General features: G+C 34.4%; 1 protein-coding gene and 1 long non-coding RNA gene across 3 annotated transcripts in view; one reads left to right on the top strand and one right to left on the bottom strand.

Annotated features, from left to right (window-relative positions):
• Nucleotides 1-25,970, top strand: part of LOC128315282 (uncharacterized) — a 66,382-nt gene that overhangs the window by 6,231 nt on the left and 34,181 nt on the right. The window lies entirely within an intron of this gene.
• Nucleotides 1,264-25,970, bottom strand: part of LOC106975187 (phospholipid scramblase 2-like) — a 33,284-nt gene continuing 8,577 nt past the window's right edge. Inside the window, exons 2-7 of the mRNA XM_053221329.1 lie at nt 21,100-21,259; nt 16,894-16,936; nt 13,535-13,755; nt 11,561-11,722; nt 7,306-7,467; nt 1,264-2,844 (exon numbers count right to left, since the gene is read on the bottom strand). Of these exons, the coding sequence (XP_053077304.1) occupies nt 2,815-2,844; nt 7,306-7,467; nt 11,561-11,722; nt 13,535-13,755; nt 16,894-16,936; nt 21,100-21,192 (711 nt within the window). The 5' untranslated portion in view covers nt 21,193-21,259 and the 3' untranslated portion in view covers nt 1,264-2,814. The remainder of the gene's footprint in view (nt 2,845-7,305; nt 7,468-11,560; nt 11,723-13,534; nt 13,756-16,893; nt 16,937-21,099; nt 21,260-25,970) is intronic.

Here is a 25,970-nt window from a genome sequence, read left to right as displayed (position 1 = left end):
ACGGGCTGAGTACCTTGCCCCACTGATGCCAAATGCTGATCCAATCAGACCTAGATGAAGAGGGAAAACTGGATGTATCTTCCAGATGTTGCAGGCAGATAAGTTCACAGAAGAATTGTGAATGAGACAGATAATGTGGAAATGAAATTGCTGCACAAAATTTTGGAGTAAAAAAATCATGTTAGTTTTTCTTCTTTAAATTAATTTCTTCCAAGTTTTTCTCACTAAGAGAATTCAGTCTTATGTATTTTTTCCCTGAGGGTGTGTGGGCTATCCTCCCGCTAAAAGGTCTTTGTGAAGACTCCCAGGGAATGTAACAAAGAGAAACTTGGGAAAAAGTTCATAGGCCAAGATCCTGTAGTCCTCTATAAAGCAGGAAAATATGATGTTCTGTATGTGAATCTCCCAGGCCACAGCACAAATAAACATTTTAGACGTACGTGTGGGTCCATTTACCTCAGAAGTGGAGTGCCTGACTCTTTTGATGAGCCACTTTTGACTCCTTCACATTTTTTATTTCATCTTTCTAGAATGATCTAGGTAACATCTATTCGAAGCATGAGCTCTTGCAAACAAAAAACTGCTCTTTTCTTCTGCAGACAGAGATCCCTACCACCTGGACAGGATTTATCCAGAGCATGAAATGGCAAGTGCTAGTGACAAGGGCTGTCCTATCCAGACGCTTTTTGTAAGGAAAAGTAACCTTCATGTGGAAATAGTCAAGCCTCATTTTATTAGATTTCACTGAGTCTCTATCCCTTTTGGTTCCCTTCGGAAAGTATCTGTGTAGTTCTGATGTAGGGTGACCTGTTCTTTGGAACTTACTCTTCATCGAAACCAACCATATCTAAGAGGCATTATAAATAATTATTAGTTAATTACACAGTGAGGTAGAATTGAAAAATAAAATCACATAAGAAAAACTATTTCATAGGTAACACTGTCTCAGTTTATTTGGGCTATTATCAAAGAACACCATAGACTAAGTAGCTTATGAACAACAGAGATGTATTTCTCACTGTTCTCAAGGCTGGGAAGTCCAAGGTCCAATTACTGGCAGATTAAGTGTCTGGTAAGGGTCCACTTCCTGATTCATAGTTGGCTGTTTTCTTGCTATATATTTATTTTATTTTATTTTATTATTATTTTTTTAATATATGAAATTTATTGTCAAATTGGTTTCCATACAACACCCAGTGCTCATCCCAAAAGGTGCCCTCCTCAATACCCATCACCCACCCTCTTCTCCCTCCCACCCCCCATCAACCCTCAGTTTGTTCTCAGTTTTTAAGAGTCTCTTATGCTTTGGCTCTCTCCCACTCTAACCTCATTTTTTTTTCCTTCTCCTCCCCCATGGGTTTCTGTTAAGTTTCTCAGGATCCACATAAGAGTGAAAACATAATGGTATCTGTCTTTCTCTGTATGGCTTATTTCACTTAGCATCACACTCTCCAGGTCCATCCACATTGCTACAAAGGGCCATATTTCATTCTTTCTCATTGCCACGTAGTACTCCATTGTGTATATAAACCACAATTTCTTTATCCATTCGTCAGTTGATGGACATTTCGGCTTTTTCCACAATTTGGCTATTGTTGAGAGTGCTGCTATAAACATTGGAGTACAAGTGCCCCTATGCATCAATACTCCTGTATCCCTTGGGTAAATTCCTAGCAGTGCTACTGCTGGGTCATAGGGTAGGTCTATTTTTAATTCTTTGAGGAACCTCCACACTGTTTTCCAGAGTGGCTGCACCAGTTTGCATTCCCACCAACAGTGCAAGAGGGTTCCCGTTTCTCCACATCCTCTCCAGCATCTATAGTGTCCTGATTTGTTCATTTTTGGCCACTCTGACTGGCGTGAGGTGATATCTGAGTGTGGTTTTGATTTGTATTTCCCTGATGAGGAGCAACGTTGAGCATCTTTTCATGTGCCTGTTGGCCATCTGGATGTCTTCTTTAGAGAAGTGTCTATTCATGTTTTCTGCCCATTTCTTCACTGGATTATTTGTTTTTTGGGTGTGGAGTTTGGTGACTTGCTATGTTTTTATATGGTGAAAGCACAGGGGAGTTCTCTGGTGCTTCTTGTAAAACGGCACCATTGTCATGAGGGCTCCACTCTCATGACCTAGCCATATCCCAAAGGCCATTATCAAATACAATCACACTGGGGATTTCAACATATGCATTTTGGGGAACGCAAACATTCAGTCTATAACAAACATAAATCAAGAAACATCACCTGTTCTGTTAATTGTGATATTATACAATGTCACAATAATATATTGTGCTGCAAATAAGTAGTATTTTGCAGCGACTCCCATAAAGAAATTGAGTCTATTTTTCCATTCCTTGAATCTGGACTTGGCTGTGTGACCTGCTTTGTCCAATGGGACATTAGTAAGCGTAACTGAAGCAGAGGCTTGAAATGAGCTTGAACATTGAGCTTGTGTTCCTGATGCCTTTGTAACAGAGTTAGTTATCATGTGTAGAAGCTTTGGCTAGCCTCCTAGATGATGTAAAATACGAAGCTTGGTGCTCCTATTGTCTCGGACAACATATGAATGAGGCCACCTGGGATGAGAGAGTCCCCAAGCAATCTGTTAACTGACTGTACACGCAAGAGTGAACAAGGTCTTGACCTGGAGAACTGTACAGCAGAATCCTGGGCTAAATAAAATGATCGCTTCAAGTTCCTAAAGTGTGGTGTGGTTTATTATGCAGAAGAAATTTATACAAATAATTATAGTGAAATAAAACTTTATTTAAATATTCTCAGTGAAAGTTGTTTAATTTTGCTGAAAGCTGGCAAAACTTATGGCCAGTGTTCAAAGTACATGTAGTCCTAGAATAAAATGAAAAAGGAATGTAATTAGGTTGGTTTTTAAGGTGCAGGCCTTAGACATGAGAGTGATTTTAGGGTCCTGTGTTATAATAACATGATTATAAAACCTATTAAAAGAGAATTCTGAGAATCAGACCTATAAGAAAGCAACTTCTAAGGGAATAAGAATGAATATTTGTCTACTCTCAAACACACCAACATAATAAATTTGAATATAAAGGCCCTTAGAGAACAGCAACCAATTCTACTTCATTTTTTGTATACTTTTTCATCATGTATACTTAATATAAAAAAGTGTAGGAATAGAGAAGGGAAAACGTTGTATTTCCAATCCTTGCAAAACTACCACTAATATTTTGATTCAAAGTCTTTCCAGACACACACAATTGGTATAATAATATGCTTATAACCTATTATTTTTACTGCATAATATATTCTGAGTATTCATGCCATTAAAGTTCATTTATTGAACGTTTAGTTTGAGTCTTTAACGTTCTGTTTTAGAGATGTCTCATAATGTGGTTTTAATAAATCTCATACTGTATATTTTAGGTTGTTTTAGGTTTTTAATTTATTAGAGTGATGTTTGCTACAGAGAGTATACATTGCTATTTACTAGAGTACACATAATTATTTTTCTGCATTTGTATTAGTTTTTTAGAAGAAAGTAAAGCATATGAAATATATGAACATTAAAAATTTTAATGGAAAAAAAAATTTTAATGGATGTTTTCAGTTTGTTCCCCAAAATTGTACCTGTAGCTCATGACTGCCTGATTTCCTAAACTTTCATCAGCATTGAGACTTTGTCATTAGAAAAAATGAAAAGGGGTATTTCATTGTTTTCTTTTTTTGCTTCTCTTCATATGTTTTTGAAAACATTTTCTTATGATTATTGGTTATTTGTATTCTCTGTTTAATGGTTGTATGAATTATTTTTTATATTCATTTTCCATTTCTGTTGGGAATTTGATATTTTTTCTCATTTAAATAAAATTTATATTAATATAAGGATATTATTTATTCCTTGGTCATATTTGAAGCACATATTTCCTTTATTGTTTGCTATTAAATATTTAATATTATAATTTGTTTTAAGGTACAGAAGTTTAAGGTATTGTAATTTAGTAGTTTGTTACTTTGTGATTTATTTACTTTAAAAATTCTTTCCATCTAGAGACCAGGGGTGGGTGCTGTTTGTTCATTTATCTTTGGTCAATAATTCACCATCTCCTTCCTTATGTTTGGTTTGGGTTTGTTCTGTTCTTTTACAAACCTTTTAGAGATGAAAGTTAGCTCATTAATTTTCCACTTTTCTTCTTTTCTTCAGCAAGTATTTACAGTTATACATTGCTCTTTAACTTTACTTGCATCCCAAAAGATTCGGTGTGTAATATTTTAGTTAGTATACAATTTGATATATTTTAAAATTTATTATGTGTTACTTTTTACCCCTGAGTTATGTACACATTTCTATATATACCAAATATTTTAAAATGTGTATCTTTATCAATTTCTAATTTAAATTTTTGTTTTTAACGTTTATTTATTTTTGAGACAGAGAGAAACAGAGCATTAACAGGGGAGGGGCAGAGAGAGAGGGAGACACAGAATCCATAACAGGCTCCAGGCTCTGAGCTGTCAGCACAGAGCCCGACGCAGGGCTCAAACTCACGGACGGTGAGATCATGACCTGAGCCGAAGTCAGACGCTCAACCGACTAAGCCACCCAGGCGCCCCAATCAATTTCTAATTTAATGTTATTTGCTGTGACACCAAGGTCCAAGTGATACCAGTTCCCTGAAATTTGTTGAGACTTATTTCTTGGCCCATTATGAGAATAATTCTTGTAAAAACCTTTTTTTGAGAACAACTTATATTATCTACTTGTTTAACACAAAGTTCTACATGCATCCATTAAATCAACCTTACTTTTTTTGGTTCAAATTTTAAATAATTTTACTATATTTCTGTCTCCTACACCACGTAAAAATCGAAAGGGGTGCATAAATTTCCCACTATGATGAACTTGTCATTCTCTAACAATATAACATTTTTCTCAATGTTAAACATTGATAACATTGTATAACATTGATCTTAGGGGCACAAAGTCAAGAATTATTATATTTCTTTTGAATGGAATTTTTATTAATAATGTAGTTACCTTCTCGATCTCTATCCCTAATGTTTTTTTGTCTTAAAATAAAATTTTTTTGTATTAGCTTTACTAGCTTTTGTGGTTAGTATTTTTCTGTTATACATTTACCCATATTTTCTTTCTTTACATTTTTTTTCATTAATTTAGATTTGTCACCCATTAAGAACCTGGGGATAATTTAAAAATCTAATTTAGGGGCGCCTGGGTGGCTCAGTCAGTAGGGCATCTGACTTCGGCTCAGGTCATGATCTCGTGGTCGGTGGGTTCAAGCCCCACATCAGGATCCCTGCCGACAGCTCAGAGCCTGCAGCCTGCTTCGGATTCTGTGTCTCCCTCTCTCTCTGCCCCTCCCCCACTCATGCTCACTCTCTCTCTTTCTCTCAAAAAATGAATAAATAGTAAAAAAAAAAATGTTAAAAATCTAACCTAACAATTTCTATTTTTTAACTTGCAAGTTTTTCCCATTTACATTTATTGTGAATATTGTAAACAAAATTGTATAAAGCATATTTAATTGATATCTTGATATAACTGAATACTTATTTTCTACCATTTCAATTTTCTATTTCTTTTTGCCCCAACTTTCTCCATGCTTTTCTCTCCTTTTTCCCCCACTGTGGGTTTTGTTTGTTTGGTGGTTTATTTGCTTTCTGGTATTTTATTCCCACTTTTCCTCTATACTAGTTTCAAATTTCCAGTCTTTTTGTTATTTTACTCATTACCCATGACATTTCAACATGCACATTTAACTTATCTCCTGAACAATACAAAGACCTTAGAACATTTTAATTCTAATAACTTCTTGTAACTCATATATTTTTATTAGCTAGTATTTTTGTTTTGTTTTTTTTTTGACCTCACAAATTAGATATTTGCTATTATTTTATTTTTAAAAACATGTTTACATTAACAAATGTGGCTAGCATTTTATTTGCTCATGAATATTATTGAACCTCAGATGATCGTTTTCAGAGCATGCTCCTTCTTCCTGAAGTGTTGTATACACTTTACGATATTCTAGGTGTTGTAAAAATCTGGGTTTCTTGATATGCAAATTTATTTATTTTACTTTCATCTTTAAGATATAGTCTTGAAGAAAATAGAATGTGAGAGTTAAGATTTTTTTTTTAATGTTTATTTAGAGAGAGAGAGAGGGAGGGAGCACGAGTGGGGGAAGGGCAGAGAGAGGGAGACACAGAATCAGAAACAGGCTCCAGGCTCTGAACTGCCAGCACAGAGCCCGATGCAGGGCTCAAATCCACCAACTGCGAGATCGTGACCTGAGCCAAAGTCGGACCTTAACCACTGAGCCACCCAGGCGTCCCAAGATTGTTTTTTAATCAGTACCTTGAAGATATCATTCTACGGTCTTCTGGCTTCCACTGTTTCTGTTGAGAAGTCAGTTGTCAGTCTCATTGCTTGCAGGTGATTTGTCTTTCCTTTGTGGTTACTTATTTTTCTTTGCTATTCTGCTTCACTCTTAACATCTATATTTAGATGTTAATTTTAAATTATATTACTTAGGATATTTGTCCTTTACGTATCACTGAGTTCATATTTCTTGGTTCTGAAATTTTTTTTAGGAGTTACCTGTTCTCGTATCTTATTTGGAACTCTTGATTATCATATTGATTTGTCTCTCTCTACTACGTTATGAATCCTTTTCTCTACCGCATTTCTTTGTTCCCTTTTTCTTCAGTTATATTCAATATACTACTTAATCTGTTTTTTTTTCTGTTTCTCCAAATTTTTAATACTATTTATGAGGCATTGTGTGACCCAGACCTGCATATGTCTCTTGCCATTTTTTATCATTTCATAATATTTAGAGAATGAAGGTAATTTCTTATGTTCATTTGGCTCCAAAGACCCTAATATAATCAAGAGCAATATTTTCCTTCTTAAAATGTCTACATATCTATAGTTTCCAAATTAACAGTGATTACAAAAAGAAACTTATAACATTTTTAAATTGTAGGAAATAACAGTAAGTTACAATGAACAAGCCATTTTGTTCCTAGTTTTAGCAATTTAGTCTCATTTTTCATCAAGGATTTCAACTTCAGTGATCCACTTCAGTGATCATCAAGGATTTCAACTTCAGTGATCATGTTTACAGGACACTAGTTTTTACACCCTTTGCAATGTGAAAACTAAATCCATGATATGATTTTGGGGACTTAAAACTAGACCAAAAAATACAATTTGCGGTCAATCTAGATTTGAGCAAAAATATTAGCAAAGGTGCAATGGTAATCTCAGAAAATAGGATTTTAAGCTAAATAAAATAAAAGTAGCCTCACAATGAGGAAACTTGCTCCAAGCATCAGTGCTTTTATCTTAACATCAAGATCCAATGGAAACTGGATTCCAAATTTATCAGCATTGGTGAATAGTTCCCTCATAAATCCAGCCCATTTTTTTGAAATTTTGCCAAGAACTATTTCTTCATCCAGAGACAATAACTAAAAGAAAAAAAAATATATATGTATATATATAATCTTAGATGAAAGATCTGAAATAAAAATAGGTATTCCTATCTCGATTTTAGTAATTAAATATAACCATATGAGTTATAATCATGTTGGTCATTTCCTGCAATAAATAGAATGTGCAATATGATACATAATAACTTGGAAAAACACCTACAGACAATATCTATCTAAAAGAAGATGTTCAAATTATTGTACACAACTGATTATACAGTCCACCCTTGAATAACACAGGGGTTAGAGGTGCTAAGACCCCTGGGCAGTTGAAAATCTGTGTATAACAACGGATTCCCCAAAACCTTAACCACTAATAGCCTACTATTGACAAGAAGTCACACTGATAACATAAATCAATTAATATATATTTTATGTTATATGTATTATATACTGTATTCTTACAGTAAAATAAGCTAGAAAAAAGAAAATGTTATTAAGAAAATCATAAGGAAGAGAAAATATCCTTACGCTACTGTACATATATTTATTGGCAAAAATCTGCATATAAGTGGACCTGTGCATTTTAAACCTGTGTTGTTCAAAGGTCAGCTGTATATGATACATATGGTGTTTTATATGTGATAACTTTATATTACATATAAATTATATCAATATATATGCTTAATAAATATAATTGCTTAAATTTGACTTGAGAATCAGTTTAACTTTAAATGAAAACCACTAGTTTTTCATCTGTTTTACACAGTTAGCTCTTTATTGAGATCTTAATTTTCTGAATCCCGCTACCCTTTCTCATCCCCTTTTCTCCGTACTTACCTAAATTCCCTAGAGCATCACTTCTCATACCAACTAATATTTATTTCTCAATATAAGAGATATTCATATAAGACAATATTTATATAAGAAAATAAATTTATCTGTGATAACTCCTACTACTTGTCTGGTAATGAATGCCATGGAGGAAAAGGTAGGCTGATGTAATGGAATACAGTTGGGAGATAATAGGCAGGCTTAAAGAATTGGGGGGGGGGTGATTTTACAGGAAGCCTCTTAGGCAAAGCACCATTTAAGTTGAGACTTAGAGGATCAATAGGAATTAGTGATCAGGGTAGTAGTGAGAGAGTCAGCAACATGTGAAAAGGCCCTGAGTTGGGAGGGGCTGGAGCAAAGTGAAGAATGGGGCTAGTTGCAGAAAATGAGAAAAGAGAGGTATGAAGAGATAGATCATACATAGCCTTGTAAGTAACGTTAAGGAATTTGGGAAAAGAAAGATATGGAAGAGTTTTGTGTAATCTTGTCAAAATTTCTCCAGTGTTTTCGTAACTAACTGGCAATGCCACTCTCCCTCATCCTTAGCCTAATATCTTATATTTTACATTGCAAAGAAAATGGAAACTAGTTGACAGGAACTTACTAATTCCTAGAACGTCATCTTCTCTAATAACATGAATAGTCAATTAACACATATTTTGTAAGTTATATATATCATATACTGTATTTTTTTATTTTAAAAAGAGATAGTGTGCACATGTGGGGGAGTAGAGCAGAGAGAAAGATAATTTTTTTTTTAATGTTTATTTTTGAGACAGAGACAGAGACAGAGACAGAGTGCTAGTGGGGGAGGGGCAGAGAGAGAGGGAGACACAGAATCCGAAGCAGGCTCCAGGCTCTGAGCCATCAGCACAGAGTCTGATGCAGGGCTCGAACCCACAAACTGTGAGATCATGACCTGGGCCAAAGTCGGATGCTCAACTGACTGAGCCACCCACATGCCCCAAGGGAAAGGGAATCTTAAGCAGCCTCCATGCTCAGTGAGGAGCCTGATGTGGGGTACAATCCCATGACACTGGGATCATGACTTGAGCCAAAATCATGAGCCAGACATTCAACTGACTGAGCCGCGCAGGTGCCCCTCCTATATATATTTTTACAACAAAGTAAGGTAAAGAAAAGAATATGTTTTTAAGAAAGTCACAAGGAAAATACATTTACATTAATATATATGTATGTGTGTGTATATATATATATATATATAGAGAGAGAGAGAGAGAGAGAGAGAGAGAAATATCTACATACAAATGGACACAGACAGTATTGTATCTATACCAACACTCCCTACTTCCTTCCTGTTATGGTGAATATGATGAATAAGCTATTTCTGCTCCCATTTGAGGCTTATTTCCTATATGTGCACTAGGTCCCATACCAAGTAAGAGCAGAATTCATCAAATATTTAACATCTACTGTTTCTCCACACTTTCCCTCCCATTTGGAGCCTTTCCTTTAAAACCAAAACATGCTGAGGATATACCTTTCAAAAATACCTTCCTATCCACCTTGTGCCCCATTCAGCCAGGAATAGGATTAGGGTAAAGCAGTGAGATAATTCACACAAGTGCATAGTCAGTTTCTGTCTTAAATTTTTGTTTATAAATTTGTTCATAATGGATATGCATTATGATTTTAATTTTTAAAAAGATTGATTTTAAAAAGGATTACATTCAAGTTATCATTTGCCTGAATTATTCAGTTTTTTTGGTGCTTTCTTAAATATTGTACCCAAGATGAATGGCTTACTTCCCTTACCATAGTCCCTGGTCCTGTAACTCATTACTCCTTTATCTCTTTCCTACTCTTCATAACCAAAAGTATTGAAAGGGCTGCCCACATTCATTCACAACATGACTTTTTCACAGAATTGTACTTCCCTTTCTTGCTCATTCTTAGAGTTTACCCAAAGAGTGCCAGCTATAAAATCACTTTGTTTCACGCTTAGAAGAAAGAGGAAGTATTTTATACAAAACCTTAGAGAAGGCTCAGAAGATATCTGAATAAAGTAGGATTTATTATATCGTGTAAGATATAAACAACACACGGAAAGCATTTTATTTTTTTATGTCATTAATAATGAACCACTGTAGCTTTGGCTTCTAGAGTTTTATGCATAGGCCACTCTGTTCCATGGGTTTTCAACTGGAAATACAAAAGAGTAGAATCCTGTGTGTTCATTTTATTCATTTTTGAAACTAACCATGTTATTGTCATAATTCATTTGCTTAAATATGTTTTACTTAATCAGTACATGCAGGTGCCAATCAGATCAGTAATTACTAAACTGAATTAACATAATTCTAGAGAAGGAAAAAAAAATGGAGACATGATTTCAGATTAAATAAACAAACAAACATGTCCTTAATAGAAGACCAAATACTTTTTTCTAATCAAATATTTTATCAAACCAACAGTATTCTTAGGAATATTGCTTAGGAATGTTGCTTAGGAAACCAGATTTAACTAAGTGTAGTTAGCCGGTTGCTTAGTTTTGTTAACTATATTTAGTATTTTTAGTAGTTAACCTCCCAAATTATTATCTGAATGTTGGCCATAATCTGAGAAATGTATCAGTAAACACATAAACACATAAAAATTTAACAAAATTGTATCATAAGAGTTTCAGAATTTTATAAAAATTAACACGAATATTTATATAACATTTATATATAACTTATTTATTATATTATTATATTATTTAAAATTTATAATTAATGCCCAATTTATGTCATTGTTCATTGCAATAAAGCTTAATTTTCTCTTTCACTACTCCTTGAAATATTAAATACCATACTTGTTGTTTAATTACTACATACTTGAAATACAGCTTAAAAAGATGCCCTATGGGCACCTGGGTGGCTCAGTCGGTTGAGCATCTGACTTTGGCTCAGGTTGTGATCTCACAGTCCATGAGTTCAAGTCCCACGTCGGGCTCTGTGCTGACAGCTCAGAGCCTGGAGCCTGCTTCAGATTCTGTGTCTCCCTCTCTCTCTGCCCTTCCCCTACTTGAACTCTCTCTTTCTCTCTCTCTCTATCTCTCAAAAGTGAATAAATGTTAAAAAAAATTAAAAGAAAACTAAAAAAAAAGATGGCTTATAATCACAAGTGTGTAAGCCTCAATGAAGCAAGGAAACTATGTGTTAGAAACTAATTTTAAAAAATAGTCAAATAGTTATAACATCATGATAACATTTTTACCTTATTTTAATCAGATTTATTAATATATTAGAAAATAGTCAAACAACTAATTTGAACATGATTATCTTATAATACTCACATTAAAATCTAGATCCGTGACACAGCTGGAAAGCATACATGGCCCTCTAATTTTCATTACATCCTCCTTATTCTCATTTTTTATTTTAAACTTTGGCAAAAATGGGTGAAAGCATTGATACACATATCCAATTTTTTCACCAGGAGGAGCTTCAACTTTTAGCTACAAAAGATTGAGAAATGTAGTATTGGTCAAATGAGATTTATTTTGATTTGTAAGCAGCAAATTAGTTATATGCTACCTATTAGTGTTTTGTATAGGTGAACAGAACTTTCTGTGTTTAAAGCATGCCCTATGTTTGGGAATGGACGTGGAAGTGAAAAAAAACTAGGATGTAGATATTAAACCCCCCCAATTGAGACCTGATGCTGCTGTTCATTTACTACATGAAATGTGGACATGTCCCTAAACTCTCTGTAACTCGTTTTCCATTTGCAAAAGGGGGATAATAACATTTTTTAGGTGTTTATGAAGATCACTTTTTAAATTGCCATGCTCATGAGACATGTCTTAAACCCCAGTCGCACCGACAACTGTTCTATTACCAATATGTGAAGGACTTTTGTCCCTCTATGCAAATGTAAATTTGAATTCACTAAAGCACTTTAAGTTGATTGTGATTTAACACCCAGTTCAGGGCGCCTGGGTGGCTCAGTTGTTTAAGCACCTTAGGTCGTGATCTCATGGTTGGTGAGTTCCAGCCCTGTGTTGAGTTCTGTGCTGACAGCTCGGAGCCTGGAGCCTGTTTCAGATTCTGTGTCTCCCTCTCTCTCTCTCTGCTCCTCCCCCACTCGTGCTCTGTCTCTCTCTCAAAAAATAAATAAACATTAAAAAAATTTTTTAAAGTAAAGCCCAGTTCAGAGATTGGTTGTATAAATTATGGTGTACCATCTACATGATGGGTTATTATCCAAGCATTTTTAAGTGCGGAGGAAGCTCTATACATACTGATGTAATCTTCAAGTTACATTGTTTTGTATTAAAAAATTAGAGAAGAATATCTGCCAATTTTGTTAAAAAGACACATGTATGGCATACATATGTGCATAATACACAAATATTCATAGAATAATGCTGGTAGAATAGTTAAACTTGTAATACTAGTTCTTTCTGAAGAAGAATACAGGTGGCCTAAGAAACGAGAGTTTGAAAAAAAAAAAAAAGAAACGAGAGTTTGAGAGGCATTGTTTCTCTAGAATATAATTTTTTCTCTTTCTCTCTCTTTTTTTCTTCCTTCCTTCCTTCTTCCTCCCTCCCTTCCTTCCTTCCTTCCTTCCTTCCTTCCTTCCTTTCTCTCTCTCTCTCTCTCTCTCCATGTATAAGTATTCCTCAGACTGCTAAGTCAAGAAGGTGGCAGTGGTGATGTAGCTTGTGAATCTTCTCAAAACTCTCACAGAAAAGGACAGGACAAGTATGATAGCTAAACAAACAAAACCACTATCAAATTCTTTATCAAAAGTAGATGCAAAAATTATAGCTCCACATCTCAAAATACAAGTGGATGTAGTGAGACAAGTGACAACAACAAGCTATTCCTGAGATCCTAGGAATCCAGATACCACTAACAAGAAAGGAAAGAAAGGGATCCCACTCAGTGAAAGCTCAAGGGACCAGTCTGAGAAACACAGCTGAAAATGGAATGAGACTTCACAGCCCCTAATTCATTGACACTCCATTCAAAGGCTGAGAAGTACATGCAGAAAAATTCAAATAAAAACCACACTATTTTAGAATAGAAAACTTGGATAAACCTAAAGATCTTGTGATCTCCATTGCCTGAAAAATATTTACAGTATTGTGTATTATTCTCACTCTGTTACAGGTATGTGATACAAATACATAATTCTCTAACATATTTCATTCTGGAAAATTTTGTGTAGCCAAACCCAATGTTGTAACATACTGCTCAGTGTTGAGGCTTTTTTGAAAGAATTCAGATACATTCTCAATCATGTAGAAACAATATTTACTGACCTTTTGTACATAGCAGTTTCTCCAGCAACAGCTACTTCTTAGAGTTCTATGCATAGTAATGACATCACGGCCTACATTATCATAAATTGTCATGGTAAAAGGTCTTGAAGGTCCACAGAGATATCGGAGAAAACAATTACTTCTTTCTTCTGCATAATAAATTCTGTGTCCTTGATTGTTCATGACTTCATATTTTTTACTAGTTGCAAAACAACCGAGAACTAAAGAATGAAACAATGTGGTGTTTTATTAGTGATGGGAGACATGTAAATTGCCTATTAAATTACCTTCAAATATGCAACTTAGGTTTGGTAATAAATTACTTGACTCTAAGTCACTTATCTTCATCGGTGTCTTATTTTTGCCTTACAAAAACTAAAACAGATATAGCTACTCTCTGGTCCCTTTCACTGCTAAAATTCCATAATAGCTTTTTTTTAAAAATCATTTTTGAATTTCTGAGAAATTAACTCTATTTACTGTCATGTTACTATTATGTTTTGAATTATGTTAAATGTTATTCCTCTTCATCTTTTTCTTCCTGAGGATATGAAAAAGACATTCAGTCTTTAATCTGGATAGTAGAACCCAAGAAAAAATATTTTACTGATGCTAAACTGGAGACAGTAAGCACTTTTATATATTATCCACATAAGATAATAATTAAATTCATCTCTTTTGCAAGCAAATGGAAATGTTATCTTTTGTCCTAATAATTTTACTTCTGTGATCATACAGAAAAAACAGTCCTAAATTTGTTTAAGTGATTTCTATACCAAATGTTCACTTCTGCCCTACTTAGAAAAGTAAAATGGAAACAAAGAAACAAAGTAAATACCCAACAAGAGGCAATAATAGTATCCCCTTTGAGGATTATTGTGTTGCTTTTAAAAATGTTGGGTTTTAAGTATGGAGGGTCCTGAAAAAGTTAAAAATAGAACGACCTATGACCCAGCAATTGCACTCCTGGGCATTTACCTAAAGGGTACGAAATACTGATTTGAAGGGGCACATGCACCCCAATGCTTATGGCAGCATTAACAACAATAGCCAAACTATGGGAAAAGCCTAAGTGTCTATCAACTGATGAATGAATAAACAAGATGTGTGTATATACAATGGAATATCACTCAGCCATCAAAAAGAATGAAATCTTGCCATTTTCAATGACACGGATGGAGCTAGAGTTTCTTATGCTAAGTGAAATAAGTGACTCAGATAAAGACAAATACCATATGATTTCACTCGTATTACAATTTAAGAAACAAAGCAGATGAACATAAGGGAAAGGGCAACAAAAAGAAAGAGGGAAGCAAGCCATAAGAAACTCTTAACGATAGAGAACAAATTGAGGGTTGATGGAGGCAAGTGGGTGGGGGGATGGGCTAAATGGGTGATGGGTATTATGGAGGTCACTAGTTGTGATGAGCACTGGCTGTTACATGCAAGTGATGTTAAGTAGAATTTAAATAAAACCTTGAAATCTAAAAAAAAAAAGTTGGGTTTTAAGATAAATAAAACCAAAAAAAAAACCCATTAAGTGAATAACTCTAAAAAAATTGCATAGACAATGATTAAAAGTGATTTAAAAAATTCATCAAAGGAATATTTTTTAAAAGCCTTCAAAGGAAATATATCAGTAGTTGTACAAGGATGATATTTTTTCCTACCTTTTATTAAAATTTCAGATGTTCTTGAATGAGTATGTTTAATAAGTATATGTTACACTAATATACATTTAGCATTTCATTTTAATGTTAACCTTGGAAACAGGTATTTACAGAATTTCCTCATTTTTTAATGATTTTGGTGGCCTATGAACATAATTGTTTTCATATTACAAAAACATTTAAAAGATATTCATTTTTATTTAATATTCAAAGATAAATCCTGATTCAGTATTGATGAAAAAGTATTTTGACTGCCTTTTAAATTTAATTTCTTCTTATGAGTAGGAATTACATAGGCATGGCACGAATTTTAAAAATTTTTAAATTTTAAAATTAAAAAAAATTTAAACGCACACACACACACATTATTATATGCACTACTTTGTAATTATATTTGATACTTAGCAATATATCTTGGAGCTATTCCTGACAATTCTGTAGACCTGTCTCATTCTTTTAAATAAATGCACAATGTTAAATTATATGAATGTATCATTTAGAGCAATTTTTAGCCTGCATCAGAACCATCTGGAGGGCTTGCTAAAACACAGGTAGTGGAACCCCACCTCTAGATTTTGTGATTTAGTAGGTCTGTGATGAAACTTGGGAACTGGATTTCCAACATGTTCCCAGATGATGCTGATGCTGGTGGTCTGGCAACCACACTTTGAGAATAAGTAGTTTGGAAAATTAGTTCCCTATAACATAGATGGTTAGATTTTTCTCAATATTTTTGCTATTTCTGTGACTACTTAAATTGTTAAGTATTATAAGTACTATAAAGTATAACTGTGGCTTTTTCTGTCCTATAAATTCTCACAATTGGTTTTTCCTTCTCTCATTAATTTTATGGCTCCATACTATGTATTTTATTTAAGTGTATTCACCCACATTTCAGGGAAAGCCCAGGTCTGACTCTTTGATTTTCTCAAATGGCTACCATTGTGTCTTGTTCATTATAGGTATTCAGTGGGGATTCTGGAATAAATGGTCATTCATAAAATGAGTCATTTAGTGCAGGGCAGCAGGAAAAAAAAACAAAGAAAACATTAATTTTTGAATGCCAAAATTGAAAAGTTTTTGTGAATAAAACCAAACCATAAATGTCTATTTTAGTCTTAGATTCTCTAACGTGTATACACAGAGTCACAATGGTGATAATTTTTTTTTAACTAAACACTGATTTAATTTTATTTACATGTATCATAGCCTCATATACATGAAACAAATACTTGTACTAAGTTGAGGAGATAGAGGTAAACAGTTGCATTCTAAAGAACAATTTCTCTGGCTTGGGAGTAGAATTGAACTGCCCAGAAACTTACCTGGATTCTGCTTCTCCTAGCAGAATTCCTGAAGGATCTGCAATCACTGCTTCTCTGAAATACCTGTATTTGAGGAATTTAGGATGGGAAGACTCTTTTAGGAAATAGACCTACTGTTTAGCAGGACTAAAAGTGCAGACTAGAATTTTTAGGAGTGATCTGGAGCCAATACCTTTGTCCTTTTCCATGAGAAGACTACTATTGTATTTATCTATCATTGACTATGGACTTCTGTATATTCTCACCATACTTCAAGGTTTATTTTTGCCCAGTCACATGAAGCATTTTAATGTATAGGGAGTGGCTGATCTACAGCACAAGTTATACATTCAAGAGTGAATATATCTGTGTGTTTGGTACATACCTTCCAGAAGATCGAAACGTTGACACACTAGTAACTGATTTATCTAATAGAGTAGAAAATAAAGATAGGTAGTATGAAGTAATTAAATTAAACTTAAAGTATCTACCAATAAACATATACGTTAATACCTATATTTAGGACATTTAAAGTAATTGACCTATTATTGACATCTCTCTATTTTCTGTCAAATGTTATATACTAGTCTAAATGTGAGGTAGGTTTTTTTTTTTTCTGCCATCCATATACAGTATACTCTAAAAATGTTTTTGTTAAGTATTAAACAATTACAAGTACAGTCAGACATTTATCCAAAGCACAATTATGAGTTAAATATAATTATAAAGATGTCTTAAATAGAAACCCAAACCCATCATGCAAGCAGGTAACGTTCCTCAATGCTCTCTTTAGGGAAGTAGAAGATGTGGGAAAAAAGGTCGTCTGTTCCATGTGAAAGATAGTGAAGACTAGAAGACTTTACATGCTATAAGTGAAATTCTGTGACCAAATTGATAGGGTTGCTAGATTTAGTAAAACAAAATAAAACAAAGCAAAAGCACCAGAATGCTCAGTTAAACTTGAATTTCAGCTAAATAATGAATAATTATTACCATAACTATATGCCAAATAATGCATGAAACATTAACCTAGAAAATATTTATCTGAAATTCAAATGTAACTCAGTGTCTTGTATTATATCTGGCAATTCTACAAATAGACAAAAGCAAAAAAGAAAAGAGGGACTGGAACTCTCTGCCACTGGTGGGTCACACAGAGACTAAAAATAAAACAATATATATGTACCCTTATACTTACTGCAGCATTGTTTACAATAGCCAAGATATGGAAGCAACCTAAATGTCCATCAATAGATGAATGGATAAGAAAAATGTAGTATATATACACAATGGAATATTACACAGCCATCAAAAAGGATGAAATGGTGCTATTTGAGACAACATGGATGGACCTAGAAGATTTATGCTAAGTGAAATAAGTCAGACTGAGAAAGACAAATTTATATGATTCCACTCATAAGTGGAATCTAAAAAACAAAACAAAACAAAAAACAAATGAAAGCAGAAATCAGACCTATAAATATAGAGAAAAAACTAATGGTTGCCCGAGGGGAGTGGGGTGTAGGGAGTTGGGCAAAAAAGGTGAAAGGGAGTGGGAGATATAGGTTTCCAGTTATGGAATGAATAAGTCATGGGAATAAAAAGCACAGTGTAAGGAATACAATGATATTGTATTAGTGTTGGGTGTAATGGGACAGATGTTAGCTATACTTGTAAAAATAGCACAAAGTACAAACCTGTCAAATCACTAAGTTACAGATATGAAATTAATATAATATTGTGTGTCAGTTATACTAAAAAAAATAATGAACCCAAGAGTCACTAGTTGGTTATTTACACAGACCAACATCACAGTGAGAAAATACAATTACTAATCCAAATGCTGATGCCGGGAAAAATCTAGATTTCCTCAAAGCTAGTTCTGTAAATGTTTTGAGAAATCTTGTTGATAAAAGCACCTTTTTAGTTTGTAGTATCAAACACAACTACCACAAAGACAAAAAGATAAATGAGCTTGAAACAATGGAAGCAGAAGCAGGTGTTACATGCACATGAGGAGTTTAAATATTTTGTGTAATGAATACAATGATGATAGGGTCAAGGTCATCTTCTAAGTGGCGGCTCTTAGCCTCAAAGATTTAGATTCCTTTCTAGTTTTTACTGTTGTGTTTTCCAGCTTCTCATCTGGAACATTGGAAGGAGCCTGGGAGTGTGCAAGGGATACCTCACTACCAGAGCTTAACTGCATTTCTCTGAAAACATTCTCAATCAATAAAGGGCTTGCAGCGCTGTCTGCAGAAATGTGTAGACAGATACAAAATACCAAAATGATCTGAATTCTGGAGCATGAGAAATCTGAAAACATGGGAGGCAGTGTGGCTGTGGAGATGTGAAAACAAAAAGCAGAAAAGAAAATGTGAACCAGGAAAGAGTCTAAATGCAATCATCTGTGCAGTGTGAATGTTATTTCAAAGGAGGCAGGAGGGGCGCCTGGGTGGCTCAGTCAGTTAAGCGGCTGACTTCGGCTCAGGTCATGATTTCGCGGTCCGTAAGTTCGAGCCCCACCTCGGGCTCTGTGCTGAAACAGAGCCTGGAGCCTGTTTCGGATTCTGTGTCTCTCTCTCTGACCCTCCCCCGTTCATGCTCTGTCTCTCTCTGTCTCAAAAATAAATAAACGTTAAAAAAATTTTTTTAAAAAGGAGGCAGGACCCTCTGGTGTGTTATAAGACCGGTCACACGGGGGCACCTGAGTGGCTCAGTCAGTTAAGCATGACTCTTGATTTCAGTTGAGGTCAGGAGCTCACGAACCAAGAGTGTGGAGCCTGCTTGGGATTCTCTCTTTCCCTCTCTTTCTGCCCCTCCCCCATGCTCGACCTCTCTCTCTCTCTCTCTCTCTCTCTCTCTCTCTCTGTCTCTCTCTCTAATAAAAAAATTAAAACAAAAACAAAAAACAATGGGTCATACCATGAGACGATTTGGTCTTATACAGTGAATAGCATCTTTAGGTTTCAACTGTTCTTCACTTATTACCATGGTTTATATTTAAAAAATTAAAAAAAAAAACAACTTAGGCAATACTCAGATCCTACATGGCACCACTTTATGAGTTGTTGCTGTGTCCCCACATACACACTTACTAGGTTTTTAAACCATCTTTAAACCAGAAGATCTGGTAGCTGAGGAATTTCAGAGAGAAATTGGGAGATTGATAAGATCTGCTCCTTTGCATGTAAGGGAGCATTGCTTATGAAATATACCCCCACTAAATGAGCTTAATAAGTATGAAATACATGGAGACATACCCCCTAATTCCTAAGAAGTGGAATTATAGGGGCTCCTGGGTGGCTCGGTTGGTTGGGCATCCGACTTTGGCTTGGGTCATGATCTCATTGTTTGTGAGTTCTAGCCCTGCAATGGGCTCTGTGCTGACAGCTTAGAGCCTGAAGCCTGCTTAGTATTCAGTGTCTCCCTCTCTCTCTGCCTTCCTCTGCTCGTGCTCTGTCTATCTCTCTCTCAAAAATAAATAAACATTAAATTTTTTTTTAAGAAATGGACATAACTTTCAATTTATTAGGATAGAAATATTAAGAAGATTTGCCATAGTTAAGGCTTTCTTAAGGAGAAACATTTGTCAATTAATTTAAATGTGAAGTTTTAACTTTTTTTTTTTTTTTTTTTTACCACAGGAAAAGGAAATGAAGGGGGGTGGGTTAAATAGGTGTTGGGTACTAAGGAGTGTACCTGTGATGAGCACCAGGTGTTTTATGGAAGTGTTGAATCACTGTATTGTACAGTAATACAACACTGTATGTTAACTGACTGGAATTAAAATAAAAACATAAAAAAAAAGAAAAGGGAAATGAAAAACTATCAGTCTGTAAAGTAGGTTCACAAAATTTTTTAAAGACTTATTAGAAATATTTTTTTAATTCAGAGAAATATCTATACTGTAATTTAGAATAAAAAATTTAACGTAGTTTTTACCCTTTACTTACATTCAAAATTGAATCTTCTTAGATTGATATCATTGTTTGCGACAAGTTTATACTTAAGCACTGAAAACGTAAATAACCTTTTTAAGAAGGAACATACATACTCTTTAGCTTTTAAAGTATCGAAAACTGAGATGAGGCCAGTGATTAGTCATGTGAAATGCCAAACTTAATTATTCAGAGACAGCATTACAGGAAATTAAATCAGAATTGATTGAATAAACAAGATAGTAATTAAGTGTCATTAAATCTGGTAGAGAACTGGAGACAATCTTCCTAGTAATAGTGCACATTTCACGATTGCATATCGGGCTTCCCATACCTAAGTAGAGAGACGAACTGAAGATTCCTGAAGCCAGTTTTTACTTACATTCTCAAAATCCAATTTCCTACTTTAAAAAGCAAGTATTCATTTTTAAATGGACTTTTCAGAAAATACATTTGTAAATGGCAATGTTATAATGTCTACAATGTAAATTTACTACTTCAATCAAAATTTTAAATTAAATGTAAAAATCTTAATGTTACAGGTAAAATACTTCAATCTGCAGTCAAAATGCTTTCCTATAACACACATTGTATTTTGAAACTATCAAATTCATATTCTTGCCATTCCAACCAGAAGCACATTACCATACCTGAGTCAGATATTCCAATCCAGGTGGACAATTGGGTATTATCCCTGGTGTTTGCATCCATTGTATCATGGACTGACGATTACGAGAAGCCATAGTCAAGATTGTATAAATACTCACGCATGTGACAGATGGAAGAGATTTCTCTTTTTATCTCTAAAATCTAAAATGAAAGAAACATTAACCTGGTTTGAGACAAGAACCAACTTCAATTTCAGGTTCATTTTTCTTTATTTAATGGTGTAAACATCACCCATACTGATTTTTTTTTAATTGGTTTCAACTGAAATATTTAGAATTTTATTCTCAACTAAAACCAAAAAGGAATCTCAGGCATACAAGAAATCCCAGTTGATACCAGTATCATAAACTGTGTAATTGTTACGCACATTCCTATGTGGCCCTTGATCTTTTTAAATACACTTAATTCTTTAGGTTCAGAATCAATTGACAATGATTAGATGCCTTCTTTCTCTTCTATGTTGAAAGACGTGTTATGGTGGACATAACAGTTTGTTCTGCATAAAGATCAGACAAAAATTTTTAAATTGAGGTTTGGAGAACCATCTATCTCTAGTTCTGTGATTCTGACAAACTTAGAATAAATATATATGGAGTCAAATTTTTTCTTTCTGGCCCTGAATAAAGTCTCATTATTCTCTGTATTTTCCTCAGGTTGTATCAGAATTAAACTTACAAAATAAATGCACAAACCCGTGCTTCTAGCTCAAAATTTAGGAGGATGATTCTAAGTGCTTATAAACACATTTAAGGTATTACAGAATTCATTACATTGTTTTGAGGCAAATATTTAAGTTTACTCTCATTCAGGTACATTAAAATAAAATAAGAAATAAGTAAGAGATAAAAAAAGAAAAAGAAATAAATAAGCAATGACAACATAAATGCAAGAGATGAACATCAATCATGGTAAGAGAAAGATGTGTTTTGGAAAAACATTTACTACAGAATATAAGAGTGAGTTTTAAATAGATGGCATTCCAAATAATCAGATTATGAAGTTAGAGCTGAGATAAAGAGAAAGGAAGAAAAGATGGTAGCAAAAGAGAGAAAAAATGCAAATTGCGATTTTTTTTAGTTTAGCTGTTTATTTAAATTTTTATGATTAAAATTTTGAAGAACAGCAAAATGTTTTACAAAGTGGCTAGCACATTTTACATGAACACTGGCAATGTATGAGAGTTCTAATTTCTCAGTATTCTTGCAAACACTTGTTATTTGTTTGTCTTTTTAATTACAGGTACCCTAGTGGGTTTGAAGACATATCTCATTGTGTTTTTTACATGTCCCTAATGACTAATTTTAATGAACAACTTTTCATGTGTTTTGGCCACTTATATATGTTTTTTGAAGAACACTGTCATCAAATCCTTTGCCGATTTTTACCTATGTTATTTGTCTTTTTATTGCTGAATTATGAATTATTTTACATGTAATGCCCCCGATTTCGAATCCAAGAGACCACCAAGGAGCAGATACCAATGCAAATGCACGAGGGTTTATTTGCAAGCTCGAGCTTCCAAGTATACCCGACACAGTGGAGCAGGGACGTGGACCCCTAGGTTAAGAGGCGTAGCAGTTTTATAGGGGCCAGTGGCCAATGAGATTGTAACACACACAGAACGTTGCATAGTCATGTCAGTCCACACGCAGGTGGCCAATTGCATTACAATTTACCCTATAGTAACTGTTTGAACTAGCCTATCACTCTGGTCAGAATTGGCATGCAAGTTTGGCGGGCAAAAGGCAGGGCTTACATTCTTTGGTGGTTAAGGGTTCCACATTCCTATATGAGCCGGTTTCCAGTAAGGGTGTGCTCAGTGGCTTGACTAGGGTGGGGGAGTGTCTTAAGCAATAAGTAGGTCATGTGGGGGTTATACATGAGATGGTGGGTGTAGCACAAAATGGAGTTAGTCTTGCTTTGCTTGTCCAGGGGTAGGGGATTTTTGTTAAATTCCTTGGATCCCACATACACATTTTGGATTAAGTCCCATTATAATATATGCACATATTTTTATCTCATTGTATAGGTTGTCTTTCCACTTTCTTGATGTCCGTTGAAGTACAAAAGTTTAAAATTTTTTATGTACTCCAATTTATCTATATTTGTTGTTATTTTAGTTTATGCTGTAGGTGTCATATCTAAGAAACCATTTCTTAATCCTAGGTCACAATGATTTATACCTCTGATTTTATCCATAGTATTAACGTTTTAGGTCTTACATTTGGATCTTTGATCCCTTCCAAGTTAATTTTTGTATATTCTGTGAGGTAGGGGTCCAACTTTATTCTTGTGCATGTGGATGTACAGCATCATTTGCTGAAGAGATTGTTTTTTGTTTTTTGTTTTTTTCATTGAATTGTCTTGGCACCCTTGTTGAAAATCAATTGGCCATAAATGTAAGGGTGTATTTCTGGATTCTCATTCTGTTCCATTCATATATGTCTATCTTTCCTAAGTACTGGTGTCTTTAGTTTGTAGAGGTTTAGAAAGGGAGAAGAGTGAGTTCTCCAACTTTATTTTGTTCCAAGATTGTTTTGTATACTTTGGATGCCTTGAGTTTCCACATAAATTTTAGGGTCACTTCATCAGTTTCTACAAAAAAAAAGCTACTTGTGATTCTGATAGAGATTAATTGATTATGTAGCTCACATTAGGGAACATTGCTATCTTAATAATATCAAGACTTCTAATCACAAGAATCTACAAAATTTCATTCCATTAGATGTTCTTTAATTTCTTTCAACAATATTTTCTGTTTCAGAATTTTGTGCATCTTTTAAAATTTATTCCTAGATATTTCATTTTTTTGATGTTATTGTAAATATAATTGTTTTTTTGGAACAATTCACTGCAAGTTTATGGAAATATAATTGATTTCATTTCATTTATTGTAAATACTGCAAGTTTATGGAACTCATTTTTTAATTCTAATAATGTTTTAGTGGAGCCCTTAGGGTTGCTATAGAAGATTATGCCATCTCCAAATAGAAAAAGTTCTATTTTTCTTTCTAATTTAGTTGATTTTATCCCATTTTCTTGCTTCATTGATCTGACAAGAGCTTTTAAGACAATGTTGAACACAGACACGCCTTGTTTTATTGCATTTCACTTCACTATGCTTTGCACATGTTTCATTTTTTACAAATTGAATGTTTGTGGCAACACTGCATCCAGCGAGTCTATCAACACCATTTTTCCAACTGCATTTGCTCACCTCATGTCTCTGTTGCATTTTGGTAATTCTCACAATATTTTAAACTTTTTAATTATTACTATCTTTATTATGGTGATCTAGAATTGGTGATCTTTGATGTTACTATTGTAATTGTTTTGGGGTGAAACAAACATTAATTGAGTAATGTTTTTTTGTGTTCTGACTACTCCACCAACAGGCCACCCCCCTCCTTTTCTTTCCTCTCCATTGGTCTCCCTATTCTGTGAGGCATAACAATATTGAAATTAGGACAACTAATAACCCCACAATGACCTCTAAGTGTTCAGGTGAAAGGAAGTGTCACACATCTCTCACTTTAAATTAAGAGCTATAAATGATCAAACTTAGTGCAGAAGCAATGTTGAAAGCTGAGGTAGGCCAAAAGCTAGGCCTCTTACACCAAACTGCCAAGTTGTGAATGCAAAGGAAAGGTTCTTGAAGGAAATAAAAGTCCTACTCCAGTGAACATAAGAATAAGAAAGTAGAACAGCCTTATTGCTGAAATGGAGAAAATTTGAGTGGTCTGGATTGAAGATCAAACCAGCCACAATATCCCCTTAAGCCAAAACCTAATCCAGAGCAAGGTCCTAACTCTCTTCAATTCTACGATGGCTGAGAGAGGTGAAGAAGATGCAGAAGACAAGTTTGAAGCTACAAAGATTGGTTTATGAGGTCTAAGGAAAGATGCTGTCTTCATAACTTGAAAGTGCAAGATGAAGTAAGTGCTGATGTTGAAGCTGAAGCAAGTTATCCAGAAGGTCTAGCTAAGATCATTAATGAACATGACTACACCAAACAACAGATTTTCAGTGTAGATGAAGCAGCCTTCTATTGGAAGAAGATGCCACCTAGGACTTTGTTAGCTAGAGAGGAAAACTCAATACCTGTCTTCAAAGCTTTAAAAGACAGGATGACTCTCTCATTAGGGGCTAATGCAGCTGGTGACCTTAAGTTGAAGCCAGTGCTCATAGACGATTCTGAAAATCCTAGGGCCCTTAAGAATTATGTTAAATCTACTCTGCCTGTGCTCTGTAAACGGAAGAATCAAGCCTGGAAGACAGCACATCTGCTTACAACATATTTTGCTGAATCTTTTATGCCCACTCTTGAGATCTACAACTTAGAAATAAAGATTCCTTTCAAAATATTACTGCTCATTGACAGTGCACCGGTAACCCAAGATCTCTGATGAAGATGTAAAATGAGATTAATGTCATTTTCATGCCTGCTACCACAACATTCATTCTGCAGCCCATGGAACAAGGAGTAATTTTGACTTTAAAGTCTTAATATTTAAGAAATGCATTTTGTAAAGCTATAGCTGTCACAGACCGTGATACCTCTGATGGTCTGGGCAAAGTAAACAAAACCTTCTGGGAAGGATTCACCATTCTAGATGCCATTAAGAACATTTGTGATTTATGGGAAGAAGTCAAAATATCAGTATCAACAAGAGTTTGGAAGAAGTTGATTCCAACCCTCATGGATGACTGTGAGGGGTTCAAGACTTCAGTGAAGAAAATTACTGCAGATGTGAAAATAACAAGAGAACTAGAATTAGAAGTGAAACCTGAAGATATGAATTGCTGCAATCCCACGAAAAACCTGAACAGATTAAGAGTTGCTGTTTATGGA

Source organism: Acinonyx jubatus, chromosome C2 (assembly GCF_027475565.1).
Source record: "Acinonyx jubatus isolate Ajub_Pintada_27869175 chromosome C2, VMU_Ajub_asm_v1.0, whole genome shotgun sequence".
NCBI lineage: Eukaryota > Metazoa > Chordata > Mammalia > Carnivora > Felidae > Acinonyx > Acinonyx jubatus.
Note: the sequence above shows the minus strand (reverse complement) of the source record. Positions and strands in the feature narration are given on the sequence as shown.